The following is a 25767-nucleotide window of genomic DNA, read 5'->3' on the forward strand; positions in this document are numbered from 1 at the left end:
TGCCCATACCTCCCCACCAGTCCAAAGCTCGCCCAGTTTTTGAAAGCCCTATCTAATTTTGTATTTCCTTAAGATTCCCTCACACTTCCTGCAACTGAAACCCAGTTTTCATGACCCATCAGTGTTGTACCTGGGTATTTCTTTAAGTACCTTATTTTCCTGTCAAACTGAGAACTGCTTTCCTCCCCCTTTTTACTGTCCCCAGCACCTAGCACGTTGCCTTGTATACAGCAAGTATTCTGTATATGTCCAATGAACGAAAGGAAATATTTGAGATGATTTTTAAAAATGTGACAGTGAGTACCAAGAATAAAAGACCTGTAAGATTCTGCAGAAGTATAACAAAATTATCCCACTCAGATTGGGGAAAATATGTGAAAATAATCTGAATTTATTATTTCTGCACAGTGTAATACAGGGGTGTGGCAACAAAATAAAAATTAAAATGGGTTGATATAAATATACTAAAGCCTAGTTTATCAGTTACTAAAATGATACAAGTCTGTTTTATTATAAAGTTTATATAGAAAAAAAGATTTACACTATACACAAAAAGATTTCCTTCCAAGAGCTGTAAAGTGGAGAAAGGGAAAAGCCAAATACTTGATTTAAAAGGTGGTGTTGAACGCGATCTGGCCAGCCAGCCCATCCCTTATTAGGAGGCCCCGTTGGGCTTCCTTGTCACTATAAATAGACATTCCATTTCTAATGCAATCCTTCCTTCCTGAAGGATCTCGTTACTTTTTTACCATTGAGACATGCTTTTATCTTTGTGGTCCCATTTCCAAAGCTTCTCGTGGTGACAGATCAGGAGGCTGGGCTTCTCTTCTCCCTCTCTTCTGCCTTAGATGATGGTATTCCTGGAGGGGTTGGCGTTTATCTGTCTTCTCAGCTGCCAAACTATCTTCTGAAATCAGATCTTAACCCCTGAAAACTTCTAAAATGGGAAGTACCTATGAAAACCTATCCTCTCCCTCTCCTCTGGGTTCCCCTGCCCCGCCACCCGCTTGTACTGTGTGATGGCTCAGCTCTGTAAAGCACTTCGTCTCGGTGTGTCTTCTGAAGTAGAGGAAGCAGGGTCTCCCCGTGATTTCAGGGAATTGGATGTCCTTGGTCACGGTCGCATATTGTTTTGAATCCAGTCTAGGTAATTAGTAACCTTGGTATACATGCCAGGAACGTCTTTCTGCCCGCAGCCGATGCCCCAACTGATGATGCCAACCAAAGTCATGCGGTTATCTTTCATACACACCAAGGGGCCGCCTGAGTCCCCCTGCAGTAGAGAGAATGGGTTAGTTGTTTGCCAAAAATGCAGACTCTTTGAGGGGAAGTTAGGGTTAATATTTGTAGTGCTAATATCATCTTCTTCAAAGTATTTAGTTCAGAGAGGGAAATTTTTATCAATCTTTTTTCCAAAAAAATTTAAGATTTTATTTTTTAAAAATTTTCAGTGTTCCAAGATTCACTATTTATGCACCGCACCCAGTGCTCCATGCAATACGTGCCCTCCTTAATACCCACCACCGGGCTCACCTAACCCCCTACCCTCATCCCCTCCAAAACCCTCAGTTTGTTTCTCAGAATCCACAGTCTCTCATGCTTCGTCTCCCCCTTGGATTTCCCCCAATTCACTTATCCTTTCCGTCTCCTACGGTCTAGATCCGGTCCACGATTAGGCTGTATCTACATTGCAAACTAGAATTGAGATAATTGCTCAGCCATTTCAGGCCATAAAGCTCCTTCTTTTAACTCTACCACCCAGTAGCTGTGTGGCCTCAGGCTAACCGTGCTACGTATTCTTATCTTGAAGATCGGGATCCTACTCTCTACTGTAAGAGGTCGTTCTGGGAATTAATTGGGAGAAAGCATGACATTTTGCAAAACTCTTGGTCACGGTTGGCCGTTATTGTCTTATTGAATCAAAATCACTTCTTGTTTTTTGTTTTTGACTTGAAGCTTGCAGATGAAGGTTTCACTTTGCATACAACCTTCTTATGACTGTTGAGCTAGGGGTACAGCTGAGGTTTCTAAAGAAGCCATCAGAAAAGAGACAAAGGTTGTCAAGGAACTGGGGGGAAATGCTGATACGATTTACCTTATAAGAACAAAGCCCACAAAGTCTGCAGTGCAAGAGCCCTGCTTCCTTCTTTTTTTCCCCCTCTAACCTCAGCCCCTCGATGGAAAGCCTGGCACACTGTAGGCTTGAAATGGCTCATCGATAACGATGCCTTGGTTATATCTAAGTCCTAATCCCACAGGCTGGTGTGTCCCTTACGGGAGTCTGGTTATCACAAAACAGAAGTACCAACTCTGATAAGGATGCCAACATAGCCTGAAATAGTTCGCTTTCCCAGGCGACAAGCCTCATCTTAGGGCTGGTGTGAGTTTTTGAAACTTCTGTCTCACAACTCATCTGGGTCGTACTTCTGGGTGAGCAGCAGCTCCTCCTCCCCAACCCCTACATGGCGGACTCCAACTCTCCAGCCTCCAGAAGTCAAGCTCGCCTCATTTGTGTGGCTTTACCCATCACTTCAATAGTCAATCAATTGCCTGGGCTTACAGGAAACCCTGAATCAGGTGGAGTTTCCGGGGTAGACACTGGGGAAATTTCCTGCAGTTTAGATTTCTTAGGTTTGGGTAACTTTGATCTCACTCTGATGGTGTTATTTCTTTGAAGCCCTCATCTAGAACCTCCAGTGTCTCATCAAGAAGAACTCAACCATTCTGGCTCTTAACTTTTTCCTTGCTTGGAACCTGAGGGCCAAGAGCCACTCTTCCCCTTGGGAGGGCCCGAGTGCGGCAAGACCCCTGCGTCTACCTGGCAGGCATCGTGCAGGTTTGCCTGGTTCCCGCCGCTCCGCGTGTCTCCAGCGCACAGCATGTTTTTGGTGATGGTTTTGTTAAACAGATGCTGTGAAGTGCAGCGGCTAGATGGGTACAGCCTGACATGAGCCTCCTTCAGCCGCTCAGAATAGAAAGGAGAAGCTGAAACAGAGAAGGGAAAATATCTTACGGTCCTAGGGAAAGTTACTTATAAACCTTTTAGAAGGAGGAAGCCAACTATTCTTTTTTTTTTTTTTTAAAGATTTTTATTTATTTATTTGACAGAGAGAAATCACAAGTAGGCAGAGAGGCAGGCAGAGAGAGAGGAGGAAGCAGGCTCCCTGCTGAGCAGAAAGCCCGATCCGGGGCTCGAACCCAGGACCTGGGGTCATGACCTGAGCCGAAGGCAGCGGCTTAACCCACTGAGCCACCCAGGTGCCCCGGAAGCCAACTATTCTAATAATGGCTAGCTCGGATCCAGCTTTCAGATGGCTGGGGCTGAAGCCTAGGAAATGTTGCCAACACTGCTTTGACCGACAAAACCAAATATTTTACTTTTTAAAAAGATTTTTATTTATTGGGCGCCTGGGTGGCTCAGTGGGTTAAGACTCTGCCTTTAGCTCAGGTCATGATCTTGGGGTCCTGGGATTGAGCCCCACATCGGTCTCTCTGCTTAGCGGGGAGCCTGCTTCTCTCTCTCTGCCTGCCTCTCTGCCTGCTTGTGATCTCTGTCCAATAAATGAATAAAATCTTTAAAAAATATATTTTATTTATTTATTTGTCAGAGACAGAGTGTACGTGGAAGCAGGGGAAGCAGCAGAGGGAGAAGCAGGCTCCCCACCAAGAAGGAAGCCTGATGCAGGGCTTGATCCCAGGACCCTGGGATCATGACCTGAGCCCCAGGCAGCCGCTTGACTGACTGAGCCACCCAGGCATCCCCCAAACTAGATATTTTATAGAGTTTATTTCACTCATGATTTCTCAGGAGCAGCGCTATTGACATTTGGGGCCAGATCATTTTTTTGAGGGGGGCGGTGCATTGCAAGTGTTTGGCAGCACCCTTTGCTTCAACTCTCTAAATGTTAGTAAAAACCTCCTTCCTCAGTCGTAACAATAAAAATTGCCTCCAGACAGGGCCATTGTGTTCTGGGGGGCAAACACCCCGGCTGAAAACCACTGGCTTAACCTACTGTCATTGAATTCTCATACTCTAAGGCAGTGATTCTACCCCCATGTTCCCAGTGAGGGGGCCAAGGCTCAGAGCCGTGTAACAGGAAAACCCACGTCCTGGCTCCCACCCCTACCAGGCGCAAATCTAGGGTGCGGACTCAGACCTACAGGACCAGAGAGTCCCAAGAGCCCCACACCCTAATCACCAGCCGCCCCTTCTCATTGGAACTTTCCTGCCATCTTAAGCCCTTCCAAGCACTTGTACTATTCACTCCTTTCTTGACCTGCATAGTGACCCCGTGAGGTGGGGAAGGCAGACGGTGGCTTCTTGGTCTGCGGGGAACATGCCTACATTTACACAGCACCAGTGCCTGGGCCAAGGCTAGAACATTCTCGTGACTTCTTCCTCTCAATATTTGCATGGCCCGCTGCCCTGCAGACAGACAGGATGGAGCCGAGACTTCCTTCCACTTACACGCCTCGTGCTTGCCGTAGCCAGACAGCTCGCACTCTGTCCAGTCGGGCAGCTGCAGGGTGGCCTCGGGCAGACACACGGCACGGACAGCCTCGCTCTCCTGGGCACAGTGTAGTGAGTCCGACTGCAGTTTTAGCAGGACTGAAAGGAGATCGGGAAGAGAATAAGCCTCGTGAAATGCTCCGTCTGATAGGAGGGGAGGAAGACAGAGAGGGCGAGGGTGTGGGAGGCAAAGGTGGGGACGCCCATGGTGGGGCAGGGTGGCTGTCAGGTCATCTGGAGCAGGGACAATAGGACGTCTCACCAATATCATTGTTGTAAGTGTCATCATCAAATTCCTCGTGGATGATGTATTTCTCAACCTCAAATTTCTGCTCCTCTTCTCCGGGGACCTCGCGGTATGTCCTGCCCAAAACCACCCTGAGGTGGTGGGGATTGTACCTAACGGAGAAACAGCCTTAGGGTGTGCTGCTTGCTGGGGGGCTGCTTCTAACGGGCCCCGGTTTCAAGGCCTCAAAATCTAGGGAGACCTACTGGGTTTTCGGAAGTCCCTACCTCTCCTGGAAGCAGTGGGCAGCAGACAGGACCCAGCAGGAACTGATCAGTATTCCGCCACAAAAAAACCTCTCTCCTGGTGACCTCCTATTCTTGACAAAGATGGCAGCCTGCCATGGATGAGAGGTGATGTCTGTGTAGAGCCCTCCTTTGATGCGGAACTGCGGCTGCTTGTACTGTCTCAGACCACAGGTGGCTGGGAGAGGAAAGGACAGAGAAAAGAGATCAGACCTGCAGTCCTCAGGTGAGTTCCTTGAGCACCTATCCCGGTTTCTTCTCTTGGAACCCTGAGGCTGGGAAATTTTTGCTCAAGGTCACAGCGGCCTCCGGATTAGAACCCAGATTTGTCTGACTCCAAATGGGATCTTTCTGCTATGCTTCATTAGCCCGTTTTTCCCCGTACCCATCTCCTGGCTTCATTAATAATGGGGTCCTGCGGCTCCCTCCTGGAGAATGCCTGCCCCATTTCTTTTCCATCTACCCCACCTTGCCCCTCTGTCAGGGCCTAGATGAAATCCTACCTCCTCATGGAGCTTTCTTAACACTCCCAGCCCACCAGGCTCCTAGCGAGCTTACTGATGCTGCTCACTGGGGACTCTCCAGGCATGGCCTTCGTTGTGAGTCCGCTGGTAGTTTGCGACTTACCCGCCCAGTTATGTAATTACGTTCCTTGAGCAACATTCGAGCTAAATGTGTGTTCACAGGAATGGAGTCATAATAATCTATTCTCAGACAACTTCTAAACTAAGGTTTTTTAGCAAAATGTGCCAGCTTGAATTTCCTCTGAGTCTTCCTCTCCCTCCACCCACCCAGTTCCCCTGTGTGAAACGGGCTCTGTGAGAAAAGCTGGAAGAGTTCACAGCAGAAGTACAAGCTGTGGGGTCAGAAGACGTGGGAACAGACAGACACAGGCTCTCCCACCTGGAGCCCAGTGAGCTTTGGCAGCCACATGATTGGGAGCTGGTTTCCTCATCTGGAAACTAAAGAGAGGAAGACCACCTCTGACCACGTTGTCGGGAGAATGCTACCAGAGCACTTTGTTATGGAGGCAGCCATCAATGTGAGCTCTCCTCCTCCATGCTCAAAACGACCTCATCACCAACCATTAATAAAGGCATCCGGAGAGAGAAGTTCAGAGCCTAATGAATTCTAAGAGAAACTGGCAAGTTCTTCTCTTTCGCTTTGCCCCTTTGTGTCACCCTTGTGAATGGGGAGTGAACACCTGCCCAGAGCGTTGCTTCAGTCATGGAAAGCCCCTCCCCACCAAAGCCTTCCTGAAAATCTGGGAGCGACGCAGTCTGAAGCAGACAGCTGTGAGGACATGGGAAGTGACAGAGGAAATGGTCAAGAGGGGGGCTGGGCAGCGGCAGGTGGCCAAGGGCCAGCCCTTACAGCACTGGGGGACGTCGCAGTATTCCCATGTCAACTTGCGGTCCTTCAGCACGTGACACCAAGGCTTGGCATCCCCATCTGGGTTCCTAGATGATAAGAGAGTTTAAGATTTTCAATCACATCACAAGCCATGTGAGAGAGGAAGGAGGCTCGGTAAACCAACAGCCAAACAATGAGCTGGAAAGGAGGGGCCTGAGTTCTGAACTTGGCTCTGTCAGAGATCTCACCAGAGGAAAATAACTTTAGTTTTGTTTTTCTATCACATTTTTCTATCACATTTTCTATCACATTTTCTATCACAACATTCTCCTCTGACAGGGATGTTGGAAGGAACTGGAAGCTGTGCTGTGAGGACACTCTTATGGTTCACTGGGAGAAAGGCGCCATATAAGAACCGAGCAGATGCGGCCTAAGTGCCTATGGGACAGCACCTCAAACTTGCAATGTGGGCTGACAAACTGGTGAACTTCACTCTTTATAAAAGATGTTATTCTGGCGAGTGAATGGGTATGACTAGATCATATCCCTGGTTCCTTCCCACCCACTGGGTCTTTCCTATAATTTGAGCTATGAAATCTTCTCCCATCCCATGCCCCAGTCCTGCCTTCTGCCCAGACATGAACCCCACGGACTCTTTGCTACATACCGGCAGTAATTGTGGTTGCCCAGGCCCAGCGCCTGAGAATTGCTCTTCCACACTGTGTAGACCTTGCCTGCTAGGGCTACAGAATTCCAGTAGAGGCAGGAGGTACCAGACGCAGTGAGGCTGTATGTGCCACGGTATGCTAACCCCTTTCCAAAGTAGCAGTCCTCATTTTTTTCTGGAACAAAAGAAATCTCAAACTGAAACAAAAGCAATTAAATGCTACAGCATGTGAGTCAGGGTTTGCAGCTGGACCTGAGAGGGGCAGCAGGCCTGACAGGATGAAGGCAGCCAGCCTCCCCATAGGAGGGAGGAGATAAACAACCCACCTCTCCTCTTTCCTCCTCCTCCAAGCCCTTTTACAGAGGGGTGGTAAATGGCTTTCGGGTGGTGGGCCAGCTTTCATCAGTTGGATGTGGCTTTCTAGATTGCTGTGTTGAGAGATCCTTGAGGGTTCGTTCATGTTGGGTAGGAAGGGTCTATATGCCCAGCTGGTAGTGATTATTGCTGGAGCTGCTTTGAAGGTAATTGGGAGTTTCCTTGTTTATACTTGACAGGTTGTGGTGAACCGGGGCTCTTCAATGGAGCGACATGTCAGCAGACCCCAGTTTCTCAGATTTTGTCTGCCAGTGCTCTGAAGGGTTTGTTGGCCTTGAGCAGGAAGAGAGCAAATGGACCTACAGATGCTGCCTATTTGCCCCATTTTACCCTCCTTTTTCCCCACTTGAAACTGGCAGAGTGTACCACTCTAAACGACATAATGAAAATGATCTTTAAGGCCACCTAGACCAGTGAGTCGCAATTTACTGATCCTTGAAGGGGAGAAGATGCTTTAGAATTACTGTAAAGGGGGGCGCCTGGGTGGCTCAGTGGGTTAAGCCGCTGCCTTCGGCTCAGGTCATGATCCCAGGTCCTGGGTTCGAGCCCCACATCGGGCTTACTGCTCAGCAGGGAGCCTGCTTCCTCCTCTCTCTCTCTGCCTGCCTCTCTGCTTACTTGTGATTTCTCTCTGTCAAATAAATAAATAAAATCTTTAAAAAAAAAAAAAGGAATTACTGTAAAGGGTCCTCAAATTCACAGACATGTCAGACTTATCTGTAGGCAGAAGACACATTATTATTGTGTATGAATATTTAGAACTTTAAAACACATGTTTTATACTATTGCGATATCATTATTTGTAAAAGCACCACAGAATGCATAGTGCTTTTTTATAATTTAGTATTTTTAAATTTGGAAAATCTTCTTATATTACACATCTTAAAAGGACAGAGAGAGATGGAAAATACGCCCCTCAATCATGGCCTTCCTCAAAAGGCCTGGAAATCACCAATGCGGGCCCCCTTCTCTTCTGTACCTGAGGAAATGGAGGGTCGGGGGCAAAGAAACCAGCTCAAGTTCAACCAGCTAATTAGAGGCCAGGCCTGGATGAAGACCTACATCTCCTGACTTGTCTTCCCTCTGCAATGAAAATGATGAACCAGCAGCCTACTCCTTTGTCTCCTCAGCTGTAGAAACACAGTTGCTTTATCCTCTGAGACTCTACTTCCAGGATGCTGGGGTTTGGGGGGGGAAAGGGAGGCCGCACTTACCCTTGGGGCAGGCTGGCGTGCTGCAGAACTCACTGCTGTACTTCCCTGCCTTGAAGACGTAGCACCAGGGCCTCGAGTCACGGTCGGGGTTTCTGAAAAAGCAGCCAGGGAAGGCCGTGGGAGGGGAAAAGTGAAGCCTCCCTCTCAGACCCAAGGACTCTACATCCTCTTCCGGGGAAAAGGTCCGTGCACTTCCGGTTGTACCCGGGAGAGCTGGATCAGGTTGGGTGGAAGTAGGACTTGGCTACTGTCTCCATCTGGAGACTAAGGGTGGGTTAAGGACTTGTGCACAGAAGCCGCCTTGACAAGGGCTGGCCTGGGATGATCGGTTTTATGGATTAACTTGGCTCTAAGTGCCCATTTATCTAATAGAACATTAATCTAGGTGCTGTCGTGAAGAGATTTTGTAGCTGTGGTTAATATCAGCAATCTGTTGAAGTGAAGGAGATTAACCCCCATCGTGTGGGTCGCCTCCTCCAATCTGTGGAAGGCGTTAGAAGCGAAAGCTGGGGTGGAAATTCGGCCTCCAGACTGCAACAGAGAAGCCTGTCTGAGTTTGCAGCCTGCTGGCCTGCCCACAGATTTCAGACATGCCAGCCCCTGCAGCCAGCCAACTCCTTGCAATGAATCACCATATCGGTAGGGAGTGTATTGGTTCTGTTTCTCTGGAGAGCCATGGCAGATCGGCTCCAGGTCACTTCGGGATGTAGCAGTTCCTCCCCAGGGAGGGGAGCGAGCTCAGGAGCGTAGGCGGCCCCCTCACCTGCAGTAATTGTGATTGCCAAGGCCCAGCTGGATGGCGTTGGGCCTCCTCCCAGTGTACGGCTTCAAGGCCAGCGCGCTGCTGTTCCAGTTGACACACTCGGCCCCACTTTCCGCTGTGCTCCATGTGCCCCTATAGGTGATACCCTGGTCCTTGTAGCAGGTGGCACTGGCATCTGATTGAAAGCAGGACACGTGATGCCTCCCATGTGAGTTCCCCCTTCTGTCATTTAGTTTTCCAAAGGGGTTTCATGTCTGCTCTGTTGTCACCCCAAACCAGCGAGGCAGGCTGGCTGCTGAAGCTATTGGGGCACAGGTGGTACATGGGGCTGGCCGGGGTCCACCAGGCAGACTCCAGCTTAGCTCCCAAGGCTCCGCCCACTGGGCCCAACGGTCTGGTTTCCTAACCGACCCTTGCAGGATCCTTCCCTGCCCCGCCCACCCCCCCCCACCGCCGCCCTCCTCCCCACATCACCACACACTGCCTCTCCTTTCTGGGAAGACTTGGGATTCTGTCCCTCTTCCCGCACCACCCAGCTACCACTCACCTATTTCACAGTGCTTCCCCATAAACCCTTCAGGACACTGGCAGACAAAATCTGAGAAGTAGAGAGCCTGCCGGCATACCCCGCCATTGAAGCACCTGGGTTCGCTGCAACCTGTCAGGGGCATAACAAGAAAGCCCGTGGTCACCTTAAAAAGCAGTTCCAAGGATAATAGGAGTGAGCTCCACGTGTCAGGCACTATTCTGAGCAGTTTATAAAAGGAGCTCATTTCATCCTCTCTGCAAACCGTGAAGCAGTTACACCCATTGTCCCCATTAGACAGATGAGGAAGCTGAGGCCAGGCTGGAGAAGGCATGGGCCCTGGGTCACAGTCTCACTTGTTGGCTCAGTGCCTTCGCATGGGCCTAAGGCAGAGCCCATGGGGAACCAATGGCTGAAGTTCTGCACACATGCGCAGTGGTGATGGGGGGCAGTGGGACAGCTGGAGCTCCAAGCTTGGGCTGCGGGCGCTTACGTACTTCGGACGGGCACAGAGTGGCATTGTGGGCGGCCACCCACACAGCGACAGTACTCCACGCGGTTGCCCCGCAGGCCCGGGCGCAGCCATGACTCATTCTGCAGGTAGAGTGTCTGCGTCTTCTCATCTCTGCAGCTCACTGGAAAGAGAGACAGGCAGCCTCTTGAGGGCACAACTGCCCAAACACTGCCACCTGCCACTGCCCCACCCCAGGTCCTATTGAGAAAGTTCCTCAATCACTAGTCATACAACCCATCTGTCACCCCAGCCGGAAGATAACACACATCTACCAATCAGTCGCCAACAACTGTGTTTGTCGTTCTTCCTTGGACGGACCCTCTCCCTTGGAAGAATTTACCTATCAAAATGCATTTACTAAGTGATATTTTAATTTTTCATTTTATTTTATATTTTTATTTTTAAAGAATATCTTATTTATTTATTTATTTATTAGAGAGAGAGAGAGAGATTGGGAGAGCATGCATGGAGAGGAGCAGCAAAAGCTCCCTGCTCAGCAGGGAGCACAATGTGGGGCTCAATCCCAGGACCCAAGGATCATGACCTGAGCCAAAGGCAGATGCCCAACTGACTGAGCCATCCAGGTGCCCCTAATTTTTCATTTTCTTTCATTAGAAATATGTACATGTATATAATTGCCTACCAGAGTTTTTGACCCATATGAGTATTACCACACAAATGATGCATTGCTAGCCCAAAAGAAAATTGACATCATAGTGTGTGGGGGGAATGTGCTGCTCTCACTAGTATTTGTGATGTAAAAAATGGTCTGAGTCCTCGCATTGATATTCCTGGCCTCTTCGTCTCTCTCTGTTTGCAAAGCAGACTGCCAACTTAAGAAATCTTCAACTTTTCATTAACTAAAGCAGTGACACATGCTCATTGTAAATAATATTATTGTTTCTTTTGGGGGTCTGCTGGGGCCAGGATACCCTTGTTGGAAATGCTGTGCTATCCAACAACGAAGGCATTGAGTATAGCGTTCGGGCACCAGGGCGGCTCAGTTGGTTAAGCGTCTTACTCCTGGTTTTGGCTCAGGTCATGATGTCAGGGTCTTGGTTCAAACCCTATGTTGCACTGGGCATGGTGCCTGCTGAAGATTCTCTCTCGTTCTCTCCCTCTGCCCCACCCCACCACTCCCACGTGTGCACATGTGCTCGCTCCCTTGATCTCACTTTTTCTTTAAAAAAAAAAAAAGTTACAGCATACTTCACTCTGGGGAAAATTCCACTTTAAAAGAGGTGTTGCAAAGCCTTCCAGACCCAAAGGAACTAGGTCATGAAGGACAAGAGAGGAGGGCCCCACGTTGGTAGCTTTAGACTTGAAGCTGGGCCCAGATTTCTTCCAACCAGAGTCTAGACAATCTGGCTGTGAGCATGTTCTATTTTTGGAATCTTACCTAGTGCTCATGGGGGATGTTCCTCAGGTTTCTAGAGTCGACTCTAGAGTGAAAAGTCTTTCCACACCTGTGCAACTTGTGTGAGGTAACCCAGGCTCGTTACTCTGGTTTTACCAACCGGAAGACAGGCATGCACAGAGATGGCAGTTAACAAAGATGCCAGGTGGACTCCGGCAGGATGGAGTTCCCAGCCCAGAAAAGGACACCAGAGAACCTGCGCAGGTGCATCCTGGCCACGGTGTAGCCTTGGGCCCATCATTCAATCTCTGGCTCTGTCTTCTCACCTGTGTAACAGGGCTTCGGGCCCCTGAGCTGGCAGCCCCTCCCCCCAACCCTGCCAGCTCTGTGACTCCCTGACAGCCTGACTCCTTGAGGGCACGTCTGTTCCTGTCCTCTCAGAACCGGGCCTTAGCTAACTAAGTGAATGAGTAAGGGATGGGGGTGACACAGACACATTCACAGAATCACCCTGCAAAATTTCACCTTCACACAGCTCAAGTAAGCTGGGTGTGGTGGAAGATAAACCTTGACAGAGCCTACAGCACCCTGAACTCCTAAGCCCTGATTTTGGCTCCCGCTTCCACAGAACCCCCACCCACCTCCCCTTTCACCTCACCTCTGTAAGATCTGGCTCCTCTTCTGAATCGGGTGTGGATTTCCTGCAAAGCGACCAGGGATGGAAAAAGGATCAGCACATGCTGGGCATTTTAGGAATAAACGTGGTTGACCCAGAGACCACTCACACCCCCGCCAATCAGATGCCACTGGGCCCGAAGATTCCCCCTCAGGTATAGCTGGCCCCAGGTGCAATGTCCACTTCTTGCTCTCTTTTCTAATTCTTCCTCTCCTTCTAGACCAGTGCTGCCATAAGAGCTTTCTGAGTGATGAAAATCTTTAATTCCTGTGCCGTCCAGTGCCGTAACCACTAGTCGCGTGCGGTGACTGAGCACTTGAAATGGGGCTAGTGCGACTGAACTGAATCTTTAATTGCATTTAATTGTAGCCGCAAGTGGTTAGTGGAGTGGTAGCTCACCTCCCTCCTCACCATGTTGCCATCCCCAACTGTATCCTCTAAAATCTCACTGTGCAGGTGTTGCTCATTGTGCCTTCCATGATGCCCCCGCTTGCTGGGCATTTTTAGAGAGTGTGTCCAGAGTATAGTTTCCATCCCAAGTGGATAGTAAGCAGCGTAGGGCGGCTTTCCAGCTTCAAGGCTGGTGCACCACCTTTTTAAAGAGGTCTTATGCATGAATGCAAACACACTCTTTAAAAACAGCTCCAAAGAAGGCAGTCCGTGGCCGTGGACTATTTACCCAAGTCCGAAGAGCTGCCTACGGACACCCTCGCACTCAGACATAACCCCCGGGGGGCTCCTGAGTCCAACAAGGGTACATGGCGAGCTCGAGGCACAGACCTGAACTGCCCTCTTACCTGGCTGGACAAGGAGAGGGCTGCTCCAAAAAGCAGCAGAACGCACACCAGCTCTCTCTTCATTGTATGTATTGTTCCTTCAGAGTGAACCTTAAATTCTGGAAGAAGAAGGGGGGGAAAAGCTTCATAGTGGGATCGAGAGATCAAGGAGTGTAGCAAAGGTCGAGAACCTATGACTCGATCATGGCCAGTCCCTCCAGCATCAACTCCCACGGCAGGAAATGCCACAGGTGTCTGGAAGATGTTTTCAATTGTATATATATTTTTTACTGTGGTAAGATATATAAAATGGACCATCTTAACTGTTATGTGCACAGGTCAGTGGCATTAAATGCATTCACACTGTTGGGCAACCATCACCACCGTCCCTCTGCAGAACATTATTACCCTCCCAAACTGAAACTCTGTGCCCAATAAACAATAACCCCCATTCCCCTGGCAACCACCAGAAAGTACGATACTTTCTGTCTTTATGACTATGGCAACTCGCTAGCTTCCTCATCTGGGTGGAATCATAGACTACGGGTCCTTTTGTGACTGGCTCATTTCACTTCGCATACCGTTCTCAGGGTTCATCCATGTGGAACCATGTGTCAGAATCTCTTCCCTTTTGTGTGTGTGTGTGTGTTTGTTTGTAAAGTAAGCTCTGAACCCAGCATGGAGCCCAACCTGGGGCTTGAACTCATGACCCTGAGATCAAGACCTGAGCTGAGATCAAGAGTTGGATACTGAACTGACTGAGCCACCCAGGTGCCCCCAACTCTCCTCCCTTTTTAAAGCTGAGGAAGATTCCGTTGTCTGTATAGACCACATCTTGCTTATCCATTCATCCGTCAACGGGCACAGGTGGCTAGGAGATTGTCTTGCCCAGAGATCTCTGTGGGTTGGCTGAATAGTGAGACCACACCTGGCGCTTCCTGGCAGTAGTGTCCCGGTTTGGTGCCCTCAAAGTGAATTCCTGCCCTGGGGTCAACTAGGTGGAACCATAGAAATGTCTGTTCTGAAACCTTTTCGGAGGACACCATAGGGACTCTACGGCCAGCACCTCACAGAGCCAACCTACCCCCATTACCTCGGTTCTCACACTTAGAACTCCTTGCCCAGCACAAGAAATGCTCTTCTGCTCTGGCTCTTGCCCTCCCCGCTGCTCCCTTGGAAGGTCTGTCTCTTATTTTACAGGCAGGCTCAACAAAGTACGGATAGGCAGAAAGGAACGGAGCCATCTGGCCTTTGGTCATAAGACTCAGATCCTCCTAGACCCCAAATTCCCAGTTTCCATGTGCCTTTCCCCAGTGATCTTGCCCTCCGCAGCTTAAACTAGGTTAGTTGGTCGGGGTGTTATTTTGTGGTCTGGCAGGCCCACTCACTCCTTTGTCCACAAGAATTAAATCAGGCATTTCTTCCTTGACTCATTTCCCTTCAGTCACAACAACTTTCGGTCCCACCCCTCCCCCATCGCCGGGATCCTCAGGGCCCCGTTAGATCAGAGGCTTCCAAGACTTTCATCCGGGTCTGTCTCTGGCTCCTTTGTTTCTTTGCAAAGAACTTCCCTGTTGGAAGTGTCTGTTCCCTCACTGGCCATAGGCCCCCTTCAGAGCAAGGGTAAAAAGAGGGGGTGGGGGGGGGAGGATTCTTTATGCCCCACTGCTTCTTCTGGGGCTGCTGGGGACAGGCAGAGGAGGACAAATGGAGCCAGGACTGGGACGAGGGGAGGGAGCAGCGGGGGCTGGTCAACAGGATTCCAAGGAGAAAATGCAGGCGAGGCTCAGAGGCCTTGCTCGACAACCAAGTCCGCCCCCGCCCCCTCCTCCATGGTGAAGGAAACAGAAAGAAGGCAGGATCTAATCTGCCTTAGTTCTAAGTTGGAGGGCCAAGGACCCTCCTCATAGGATGTGCTCTTTGAGGGCCCTTTTCTCCTGGGGAGGAGGAAGCTTACTACTACTGGCTTCTCAGAGTTTCAGAAGAGAACAGTGGGGATTTGAGCCCATCGACAACAAGAGCCCTTGGTGGAATCTTCTGATTCTGGCCATGGGACCTGCTCTGGCTTTCCTCTTTCTTGAAATTTCTCAAAACCCCTCTTAAATTTCCCTTCTTAATTTTATCCGATTTCTTTTCTTTTTTTAAAGATTTTATTTATTTGACAGAGAGAGAGAGATCACAAGTAGGCAGAGAGGCAGGTAGAAAGAGATAGGGAAGCAGGCTCCCCGCTGTGCAGAGAGCCCGATGTGGGGCTCGATCCCAGAACCCTGAGATCATGACCTGAGGCGAAGGTAGAGGCTTAACCCACTGAGCCCCCCAGGGACCCCTTCATCCCATTTCTTATTAACTTTTAAAAATAGACCTTGTTAAATGCATCCCCTCTCTTTCTTCCGGATGTTAATCCTGTTTCACAGATGCATATAGATTGTCTCATCCTTTATTATCTTGGCTTTACGAAGAAATTCTGAAGCAATGAATGAGTAAATGAGCCACACATCAACAAGGAACTTAACCCTCGTTAGCACTGCCTGTCAAACCAACCAGCCCTTTCCCAGGGGGTTATTTTCATTTTTTTCTCTGGATGCCCACCAAGACACAGTTTTATTATTTCAAGAATTCAGGGTCCTAAAAAAAAAAAAAAGAGAGAGAGACATCTGGGTCCTTCTAACTGGAACATAACTCTAGATGTTGGAAAATTGCCAAGTGAGAAGTGCTGTGTTGACACATTTGCATTCCCTGGACAAATGGGGGAGGGGGACCAGATGGGGAGGTGGAGCATGACTTAGGGCTTCCATTGTGGCTCCCACACAGCTGCATCATGGGAAAACCTTTGACAACTCATGGGCATAAGGGGCCAAGGAGTCTATTTTTGCCTTCTGCTCCCAGCAGTGTCTGAGATAGTCTCTGTTCTGTCAGTCCTTATCTTCCCCCACATTTGGGGGACCTTGCTGGGCCTTGAACTGATCCAGTGATAATCTCAAATGAGGCACTAGCTCCATCTCGTTGCACAGAGGCAATGAGAGCATCTGGACCGGCTGAATGGGGTGAGAGGATGACAAAGAAATGAGTCATCCCACCAGCAGACAAGCAGTGCTGTCCAGAGACAAGGGAGAAGGAAGAGGGGAGGAAAAAAATGTGTCCTTGTTTTGCCTTCATTAAAGAGGTGGGTGTAGAGGTCTGGGGGCAGTGCCTAGACAAAAAACAAAGTGAATACCAGAAACAGGGACTCAGACTCTGGGACCGCGGGGCCAGCCAGCACCAGGACAGGCTTCAACGCTGTGAACAGGGGCTGCCACCCTAGAGGCCAGAGTGCCCTGAGTTCGTGGTGAGGAGGGTGGGGGCCGAGATGTATGGAGTAAGTGTGAGATATCCTTCCGGGCTCATTTTACAAATACAAGGACGACTTGTTATTTTTTTTTTCCTGTGTTCTCTCCCTTTTGCCTATTTCATAGTTTCCCAGAGTCAGAGTACTAAAAAAGCAAGGAAGTAAGAGAAAGAAGGAAGGATGAATGGATAGAGTGGGAGGTAGGGAGAAAGAAAACCACCAGGAGGTCTCACTTTTGTTAGACTGGAATCCCTGAATCATTGAAAACATTGTGAGAGTAATGGATTCTGCAGGTCTGTCAGGTCCATGTTAGCACGTGAAGTTGATTTCTGCAGATTTGCAAAAGACACCCTCTCTGGTGGATGGAATTCAGCAGGCACAGAGCTTGGCAAATGGACAAAGACTCTGTGCAAAAAAAAACTAAAAAAACTAAAACTAAAACAAAACAAAACAAAGCAAACAACCAAAACAAAAACAAAACCCAGGACATGGGCCTGGCAAATAAAGCATGGCCTGGATTTCAAGGATGCACGGGCAGGAATCCTGGTGAGGGACACAGTCTGCATGTCTGCATGCGAAAGCCTCATCTGCTTCCAGAGCTTCTCTGACCTTCTGTCTGGAAGCTGTGCTGGGTCTTGCTGGCAACAGCAATACAGTGACTCCGTTCCCAGGTTCCTCTGAACAGCCATGAGTGATGACTGTTCTAGGGGAAAAACGGGAACAATGGACTGGTAACCAGGGAGGGGGTTACTCTGCCAGAGCCAAGGAAGTGTGCCCTTGTGGCTGAGAAGTCAGTGGTCACGCTAGCCAGAACTCGATGTTTATTTCGGCAGCGGCAACATGGGGCAAGGCTGCCTAATGGGCACCCATTCATAGGTTTTGGGTCTGCATTGGGTGAGGCCGCTGGAACAGCGGCAGGACAGCTAGAAGTCCTGGGGAAAAGTAGATGAACTGTTGTCCTCAGTGCCTTTACATGTCCCCCCGCCCCGGCTTTTTTAAATAGATCTATTCATTTGAGAGAAAGAGCACGCGTCCAAGTGGTGGGGGAGTAGTGATGAGGGAAGGGCAGAGGGAGAGGATCTCAAGCAAATGTCCCATGGAGCCCAGACAGGGGCTCAATCTCATGACCCTGAGATAATGAACTAAGACGATGACCTAAACTGCAGACAGGAGTCAGACGCTTAACTGACTGAGCCACCCAGGGGCCCCTTGTGTCCCTTTGCATTGATTGCCCTTTTCTCTCCACTCTCCTACCTTCTCCATCTTCCCCCTTAAAAATCTGCCTTCCAGAAAGGGACTGATATGCTCATTCACATAAGGTTACATTGACAGTAAAAGTTGATACACTGCCCTTCCCAAAAGCATCTATATTTTGAGGCACAAAAATCAGCTCCCAGGGGCGCCTGGGTGGCTCAGTAGATTAAAGCCTCTGCCTTCGGCTCACATCATGATCCTGGGGTCCTGGGATTAAGCACCCGCAATGGGCTCTCTGCTCAGTGGGGAGCCTGCTCTCTCCTCTCTCTCTGTCTGCCTCTCTGCCTGCTTGTGATCTCTGTCTCTCAAATAAATAAATAAAATCTTTAAAAAAAAAAAAAATCAGCTCCCAGGGATGCAAAACCAAGTGGGATGGACTCTTGAGGTTTCCTCCAGGGCTGACACACTGTGGTTTCTGCTATTGTGAGAACAAATGATATAATGGGTATAAACTGTGAAACACTTAAAAATGTGTATTAGTACTTTTATTTAAACATGACCACATGCATGAAATTGATCTGCAATAGAAGAACTGTGCAAACACAGTCACTTGACCAAGTTCTGTGGTTCTAGGTACAAAGAATGCAATTGCCCCTGCTGGTATAGAACTCAGGGACTGTTTTTACTCTTGCCAGCAGGAAGAAGACAGAAATATGAGCGAGCTAGAGGAGCAGGGAAATTGCAAGGGAAAGACAAAAGTAAGTTGATACTATGATCAAAGTTTACACCGTGTGCAAGGTTTGCTAGCTTAATCTTTGGTAAAGGAGATTCTCAGAATATTATGGCTTTGCAAAGCTTCTCTCTGGAAATCTGAGTAAGAAAGAGTCAGTCTCCAAGAATACCAATACTTTAAAGTGACTCATAGCTTTAAAACAAACAACACCCTCCTTCCACCCCCCTCCCAACCACCATGGCCCAGAATGGATGCCAACAAATTAGAAAAGAAATGGTCCAAGGAAGAACCCCTTGGAATAGCAAAGGCATCTCACTGGGACAACAGAGGGGGTGAGAGGGCAAGAGGAGCCCTACCCCCATATGCGAGGATCCCCCCCCGCAAAAAGCTCACCTTTGCAGGTTCCAGATGGAACACAGGACGGGAGCCACTAGCCTCGTAGCCCCCATCTTGCTTACACAGGTCCCGCTTTTTATAGAGGCTGTGCTTTCAGAATAAAAACCATTTTCAAAAACTGCCATCATGTGAACAATTCTTAACTTTTCAATACTTAATTTTCTGTGTGTCAAAGTTTATTTTCTCTCTTCTTAAAGAGCCTGCTTTCATAACGGGACAAGGAGGAAGAGCCTGGGACGCCTGGGTGGCTCAGTTGGTTAAGCAGCTGCCTTCGGCTCAGGTCATGATCCTGGCGTCCTGGAATCGAGTCCCACATCGGGCTCCTTGCTCATCAGGGAGCCTGCTTCTCCCTCTGCCTCTGCCTGCCATTCTGTCTGCCTGTGCTTGCTCTCTCTCCCTCTCTCTCTCTGACAAATAAATAAATAAAATCTTTAAAAAAAAAAAGAAATAGAAATTCTTAAAAAAAAAAAAAAAAAAGAGAGAGAGGAAGAGCCTGTTTCTTATCTAATATGATCCATTCCAATGAGGTGAATAGAACAGAATCCTCTGCTAGCTCCCACCCATCTCATGAGTTACTCAGGGCAGAATTCTCTCCAAAACATCTTCAAACCATAGGTGGGAGGATGACTTGTGACTGAGTTACATGAAACTGACCAGGCTGCTCCAAATCTTGGCACTGAGCTCTGTCATCTACTCACTGTCCATAGTTTGCCAGGTAATCCTGGTTGTTTGGAGGAAATAAGGGAGAGCTCTTTGTGGCTCTAGGAAACCGGAAGTCCATCCTGTCTCCTTTTAGGATAGAAACAAAAGAAACCCTTTCCTAATAAACTTTTTACGCAGAGAAGAAAAAACAAGGTTCAGCTGACAAACGCTAACGCAATTAGTCAGTGCAATAAAATGTTAATCCCAAAGTCTGAATTTAAACAAACTCCTCAATCTGAGATTGATCTAAAACAGTGTCTCATCTTAAGCATGAAGGTAGTTCCTCATATTCCTCCCACTCCCTAAAGTCAACATCATTGCAAAGCAATGATATACACAATCCTTTGGTAATTCTTTAGTTTACCTCCAGATTTCGACACCCATGAGTCAGAAAACTGGTCAGAAGCTTTCCTTGTGTCGTTACCGAATGCGTACACATTTTCCTGGGCTCACAGGAAAGCAATGTTACGGTGTGTTTGCGAGAACTGTGTGTGGGTTAATGCCCCTTGCTCCACGGGCATTGGAGCACCTACCACTCGCCAGGCAGAGTCTACAGAACCTTTATATATATATAATATATATAATACTATAGAATAGTATTCTATAATATATAATAGAATAATCATATTCTCTTGTTTTTACAAATGAGAGAATCAAACTTCCAAAAAGCATCAGGACCTTGGCCCTAAGGCGAGATACGTGGTGAGAGGTGGTGTCAAGACTCGAACCGACACTATTTCCAGCCCTCCTTCCTGCGTCCCGATGCTGAACTGTTATGTTTTTCATGCACTCAGAGTTGCTATTTGGTAAGGACAGCATGTTACAGTGCAAGGGGCATAGTCTTAAGTTCAAGTTCCATGACACAACCATGACACACAGGTTGTGTATGGTTTCCTGGATTTTTTAATGGGCCAATCACTCCCACCTTGCTGAATTATTACAGCAACTAAAGAAGAAGCAGGCAAAGGCCCTATGACACAACGGCCAGTGCACGGTAAGGTCAACCGTACTGACAGTCATGAGTGTCCTTCAATAACGGGGGCATTAAGCAACATTAACAGCTTCTCCCTGGAAAAACAACCAAAAGCTACCAAGACAGAAAGATGCTAACATCTACGGGGTTCCCCACTGAGGTCAAGCATTAATACCCAAATACTCCTTCCTCGATCACGTGGACATCTTGTGATAACCCGCAACCAGATTCTTCACAACTGATCTAAAAGTTCGCGCCTTTCATCTACATGAACAGGAATCATTATTTTCTGAATATATGAGGTGGTGTCTTTCACCTCATGTTTAATGTTTTTTTGTTGTTGTTGTTGTTGTTTTTAATTTGCTTCTCCGGGACCTAATTACATCAGGATTATGCGCGACTCTCCGAGGAAGCTGGAATTAGCGCCAGAGACCGCTGGGAGATCAGGGGGCTGCTGCTGATAAGGCCGGTCTCAAGCAGACCACATGGATGTTTAAAAACCAGAGACAGGAGGCTAGAAAAATAAGGAAATCGGAGCTTCCCAGAAAAAGAAGAAGAAGAAGAAAAAAAAAACTTCCCTTTTTCTCTGCAGCCCAGGGGGCAGACACCGGCTCTTGCTCCGATAAGGCAAACTAAAGCAAGTTTCTCTTTTCTATGAACAGGACAAAATGTGAAAAGCCAGCAGGAATCCAGCTGACTGGCGGGCGGCCTTTCCCTTTTAGATTACTCATAGCAGGTTACTAGGCTCAGCCTCCCTGCTGACTGTCCTGTTCCCCTACCTGCAGAGGCCTCAGCTGACATCAAGCTGTTCATGCAACACTCTCTCTCTCTCTCTCTCTCTCTCTCTCTCTCTCGACGGGGCTCTAGGGCCACTTTGCGTGTCCTCCTTGGGCGACATCTGTCAGATCCGCCACCCCAGCCACCTCTCCTTCAAGCCCCAGCTCAGTCTAATTTCCTGCTTTCTTGGATTCATGGGCAAAGACCTAACAACTCTATGTATCCACCATCAAATGTTTACAGAGCACCCACCACGGCCCATGCACAGGCTCCATGGTATAAGGACATACATGCTCTGTCCTCAATCCTTCTGTCCTCAAACTCATAGCTTAGGCATGGGACAGACAGGTAATTAGGTCATCATAGTACAGTGAGATCAGCGCTGCGGTATATGCAGGGAGGTAGGGGTAGAAGGCGGAAATGCAGAGGAAGAATGGGTCTTAGTAGAACGTGGAGGAGGGAGATCTAGCTTCCTCTTGGTGAGGTAAGGAGCTGGTCAAGGTAGGTTTCCTGGAATTGATATTATTATCAATAATATCAGCTGGTTAAACAAAATAAAGAAGTGCTCCTCAGAGCATAGGGCCAAGAGGTGACCATTGCTGTAAATGGTCAGTAAATGCTGTAAACTGGTCATTTTGCAAAGGATCAGTCGTTTACAAAAGCCTTGTGGTCTGGGTAATAGCAACGAGCAGCCAGAGCCCCTTACTCTTCAGCACAAACACCTTCCACTGGACAAAGGAATTCGATTCACACACCCCAGGCTCTCCCTTCAAGGGCTTCTCTAGGAGGAAGTAAGGTTTGGAAAGCCCGAGAGTTCTAAGGATGCAGGAGCCTTTGTGGCCTGAGTTCGGTGTCTATTCCCTAATGTCTGGTTGCAAACTAATGGACTATTTGTGACCATGTAATAAACAGAAAAGGCTTGGCATACAAAGGTATCCCAGTATCTAGGTTCAGCCTGACATTGAAGTGGGTTACTTCAGAGGCTCAAGGTGGAATCAGGTTTTCTAGATCAGTTCCCGGACAACCTCTCAAAGCCGCTGATGCCTGTGTCAGAGCATCCCATAGGCAAACCGTGCTCACCTGCCCATGGGCCCGCTAGCCAAGAGTGAGTCACCCTGAGGATCGTGACTATTGACACAGATGGTGCTGGGCAGCTGCGAAGAACATGTTAATTGCATTAAGTTTTATAGGAAGAACAGCTAGTTGGTATTTCCTGGGTAATGATAATAGGCACCCAAACTTGCCCAAGTCATCCCTTTTAAAAATGTTTATGAAATGCTAACACCTTGTTCGTTTTCCCTTCTGGCACTCATGTTACTCTTCAGGCGATCGAGAGCCTTGTCTGTCACTCTACCCTCTTCCCCAGAAGTCAATTTCTCAAGCAGGAGAATGGACAAAAGATCGTCAAAAAAAATAGGCTATTCTTATGTGTAAGTAGACAACGAAGCCAGTATTAGGAGACCATGTGGCTGGACCTGGGGTTGGACCAAAGTGAAGGATTGCTAAGATTTTTTCTGGCTCTGACTTTCCATGAGTCTAAATTGTCCTCATTCTTTTATCTGGTTTGATTTGAGACTACCAGTTTTGTGAGCTGGTTGGCTTATAGCCTGAAACTCTGTACAGAATTTTTCTCCATGCAAAGCTAATGACCCAAAGAATAAATGAAGAGAATATTCTGGCCACTCATTGTCCCTCGTAGCCACCTTATCAGAGCAGAGCTGAAATTCCCTCACAGAAAGTAGACATTTTACTCTAAGACCGCAGACACACGGTGCCAAATAATCAAGTGAGATTGAACATTCCAAGTCAACACATAAATTCTTCCTCAGCACTGGCACTCAGTATCTCAAAGAAGTGCATGGACTTTGAGTTTGGACTGGAGCTAAGTTCACCACCATTCTTGGGAACCACGTTTCCCCCTTAACTGTCCGATCAAAAAGAAACGGCACACATTTTAGAAGCTTTGGAAATGCTGCTCCTTCTAAACGATGATCTTAGTCAAAGGGCCCCTTCAGTTGCTATAAAACCCCCTAACCAGAAAAGGTGCTGTTTGCAGATTAGTACCAGGGCTCCCCTGGACAGAAAGTTTCACCAGATGCTCTGTGGTCCCAGCCAGTCATTTACAAAAGCGCTAGATGGGTATGGTCACTGAGTATGGCCGGGCCGCTGGTTACTATAGTCTGAACTGTACTGAGCATGGTTCTACTGTAACCCAAGTCACTGCTGTCCCTCAGCTACCCCCTGGCTGCTGTCCCTCTGCAGGAGGAAGCCACTGAAGAGTAGCACAGACGCCAGGAGTATCTAATAGGGGGCATCCCAAAATAAACTGAGCTGGTCCGAGGGAGTCTGGACAGAGACTAAGCCACTGGGCAGAGGGGAGCTACCCTTTACTCTTGATGAGATCCAGGTTTGAGGTCGGCATCTCTGAGAACACTTTAGGTAGAATAAAGTAATGGGTGGCATGGGGCTCTTTCGATTTCAACATTCACAAATCCCTGCTGGTTCCCGAGCCTGGCTCTGCTCTCACAGGAAGCCCTCAGGCTGACCATCATATATTGATTCTGGACAAGTCAGCGTCTAGATCCCAGGATGCGTCTTCTTGCCCGTGGGCAGGAACTGCTGAGGAAGTCACCTTCAAGGGGACTCCACTTACTAGTTGTATTTGCAGAATTTCTTCATGGAATTGCAAATGCGCGCGCGCGCACGCACACACACACACACACACACACACACACAATTTTCCTCTGTCATCAATCCACTGCAAGAGATCACCGTTATTAATCCGACCTGACCACCGGGTAAATCATTTCCACACTTCTTTGCATTTGAGTTTGTCGCTAGTTACCCGGGAGCTCAGCGTGTTTTCCTACTTCTCTGCCTCCCTCCCGTCTTCCCTCCCAGGGAGGTTAAGAAAATAAAGATAATAACAGCAAAAATCTGGAAAGCCCTGATAGGCATCACGCAGAGCACCTTAGGAAGCAAAACCATTCATTTTATTCTCCCCCGCCGTAATTGCAAAGTCCTTAAAGAGGACCGCACACTTGCACACTGGGCCAAAACTGACCAGTGGAGATGGAGGCTGGGGATGTGTGGAGGGAGATCAGAGGCCTTCTCTTTCCCAACACTTTCCACCTACTTAATTCTGCTCTGAGGCGAGTCCTGTGCCTCACTCCCCCATTCCCAGCCTCAGCTTCTTAACAAGCTCACCGGGGTGGGGGGGGGCAGCAGCCAGACACTGTGGACCCTCCAGGCTCTGATGGCACTTTTTTTGCCCGTTATTCATGAGGGGATCCCATTGTCTCTTCAGAGCATTTGTCTCTAATTCTTTGTACTTTCTCCTTTACTCTGCTGAGATTTTTCTCCAAGAAATAATCCCTCCTATTCTCTCTTCCCCGAACGCCCTCGCTCCTCCAAAAGGCTTCAGCCCATCCCAATGAAATGCAGCTACGAAAAGCAGGCTCCCTTGGGACTCGGATTCTTGCTAATCCGCTTTTTGCCTGAATTACAAAGTCAGTCCCTCATTAAGGCATTCTTCTATTGGCGCCGTTTGCCAGAAAGATTTTTAAGAGAGGCAGGAGGACATGGACGGACAGAGAGGCGCAGAATTCAACTTACCGCCCCTGCTTGCCTTCCTTCCCTCCCTCCGAGACAGCTTTCTCTTCAGCCCTGGGCTCTTGCAGGACCTCAGCTCCAACCTCCCTGCACGGCTCTGGCCTGCTTTAAATTTCAAGGCAGGGGGTGGGGTCAGTGGCCCTGGGTGGGCGGGTTTCTCTGTAGCAGGAGGATGCCCAGTGGACAGGGCCAGGAGGGAGCCCAACAGGGCGGGCCTGTTTTTGTAAAGAGGGGGAGGAAGTTTCTGATGGAAGCAGCGCAGCCCGACCTGGCTTAGGGCCAGCCTGATTATTCACAATCCTGATGTCATCGAATCGCAGGAATTTGGGAGTTGGACGGAACCTTAACAATCATCTTCCTTGAAGGCCCTGGTCTATGACCTAAATGAGACCCCCAGGATCAGCTGGCTGTAAGCTTATCATGGAAAGAGGAATTTACACTTCTAAACAAATGCACACAGAGGAGGCCCGAGGGCTTCTTCTGGAATCTCCAGCAGTAAATCTGCCCCTTGAGACACAAGAGGGTAGAAGGAAGGACGGGACAGGTGGACCAGTTCCCTCCAGGCACAGAAGGGCTGGGGAGAGGGGCGTTGGGCCACTTGGGGCATGGGGTGGGGGTTGATAAAGGTGGGCAGGGCTCCTCTGCTGTGGAAAGTACCCCGGCCTGGAATCTGGACCCTGCCACCAGCCCTGCCACTCCCCGACCCTACAATCATGGAGAAAATCATTTCACTTCTCTCTCAAAGATGGCTGAGGACTTCTTGGCTCCAGCATTCCCTGGGTGGGGCTGTGGA

At 48.6% G+C, this 25767-nt stretch overlaps 1 protein-coding gene across 2 annotated transcripts; it reads right to left on the reverse strand.

Moving 5' to 3' along the window:
- Positions 1-371: 371 nt before the first annotated feature.
- Positions 372-25126, reverse strand: PLAT (plasminogen activator, tissue type). Of its 2 annotated transcripts, none has more exons than XM_047717204.1 (14): positions 24978-25126; positions 13284-13381; positions 12469-12511; positions 10437-10574; positions 9961-10071; positions 9414-9588; positions 8651-8742; positions 7062-7236; positions 6416-6501; positions 5024-5219; positions 4773-4909; positions 4469-4609; positions 2819-2985; positions 372-1273 (listed from the first exon to the last, which is right to left on the reverse strand). In XM_047717204.1, the coding sequence occupies exons 2-14, from the start codon at positions 13344-13346 to the stop codon at positions 1115-1117; spliced, it is 1683 nt and encodes a 560-aa protein (XP_047573160.1). In that variant the 5' UTR covers positions 13347-13381; positions 24978-25126; the 3' UTR covers positions 372-1114. The 2 variants fall into 2 exon arrangements, with proteins under 2 accessions (XP_047573160.1, XP_047573159.1); XM_047717203.1 differs by lacking the exon at positions 24978-25126 and adding an exon at positions 20538-20655.
- Positions 25127-25767: the final 641 nt, after the last annotated feature.

The sequence above is a fragment of the Lutra lutra genome, chromosome 2 (genome assembly GCF_902655055.1).
Source record: "Lutra lutra chromosome 2, mLutLut1.2, whole genome shotgun sequence".
NCBI lineage: Eukaryota > Metazoa > Chordata > Mammalia > Carnivora > Mustelidae > Lutra > Lutra lutra.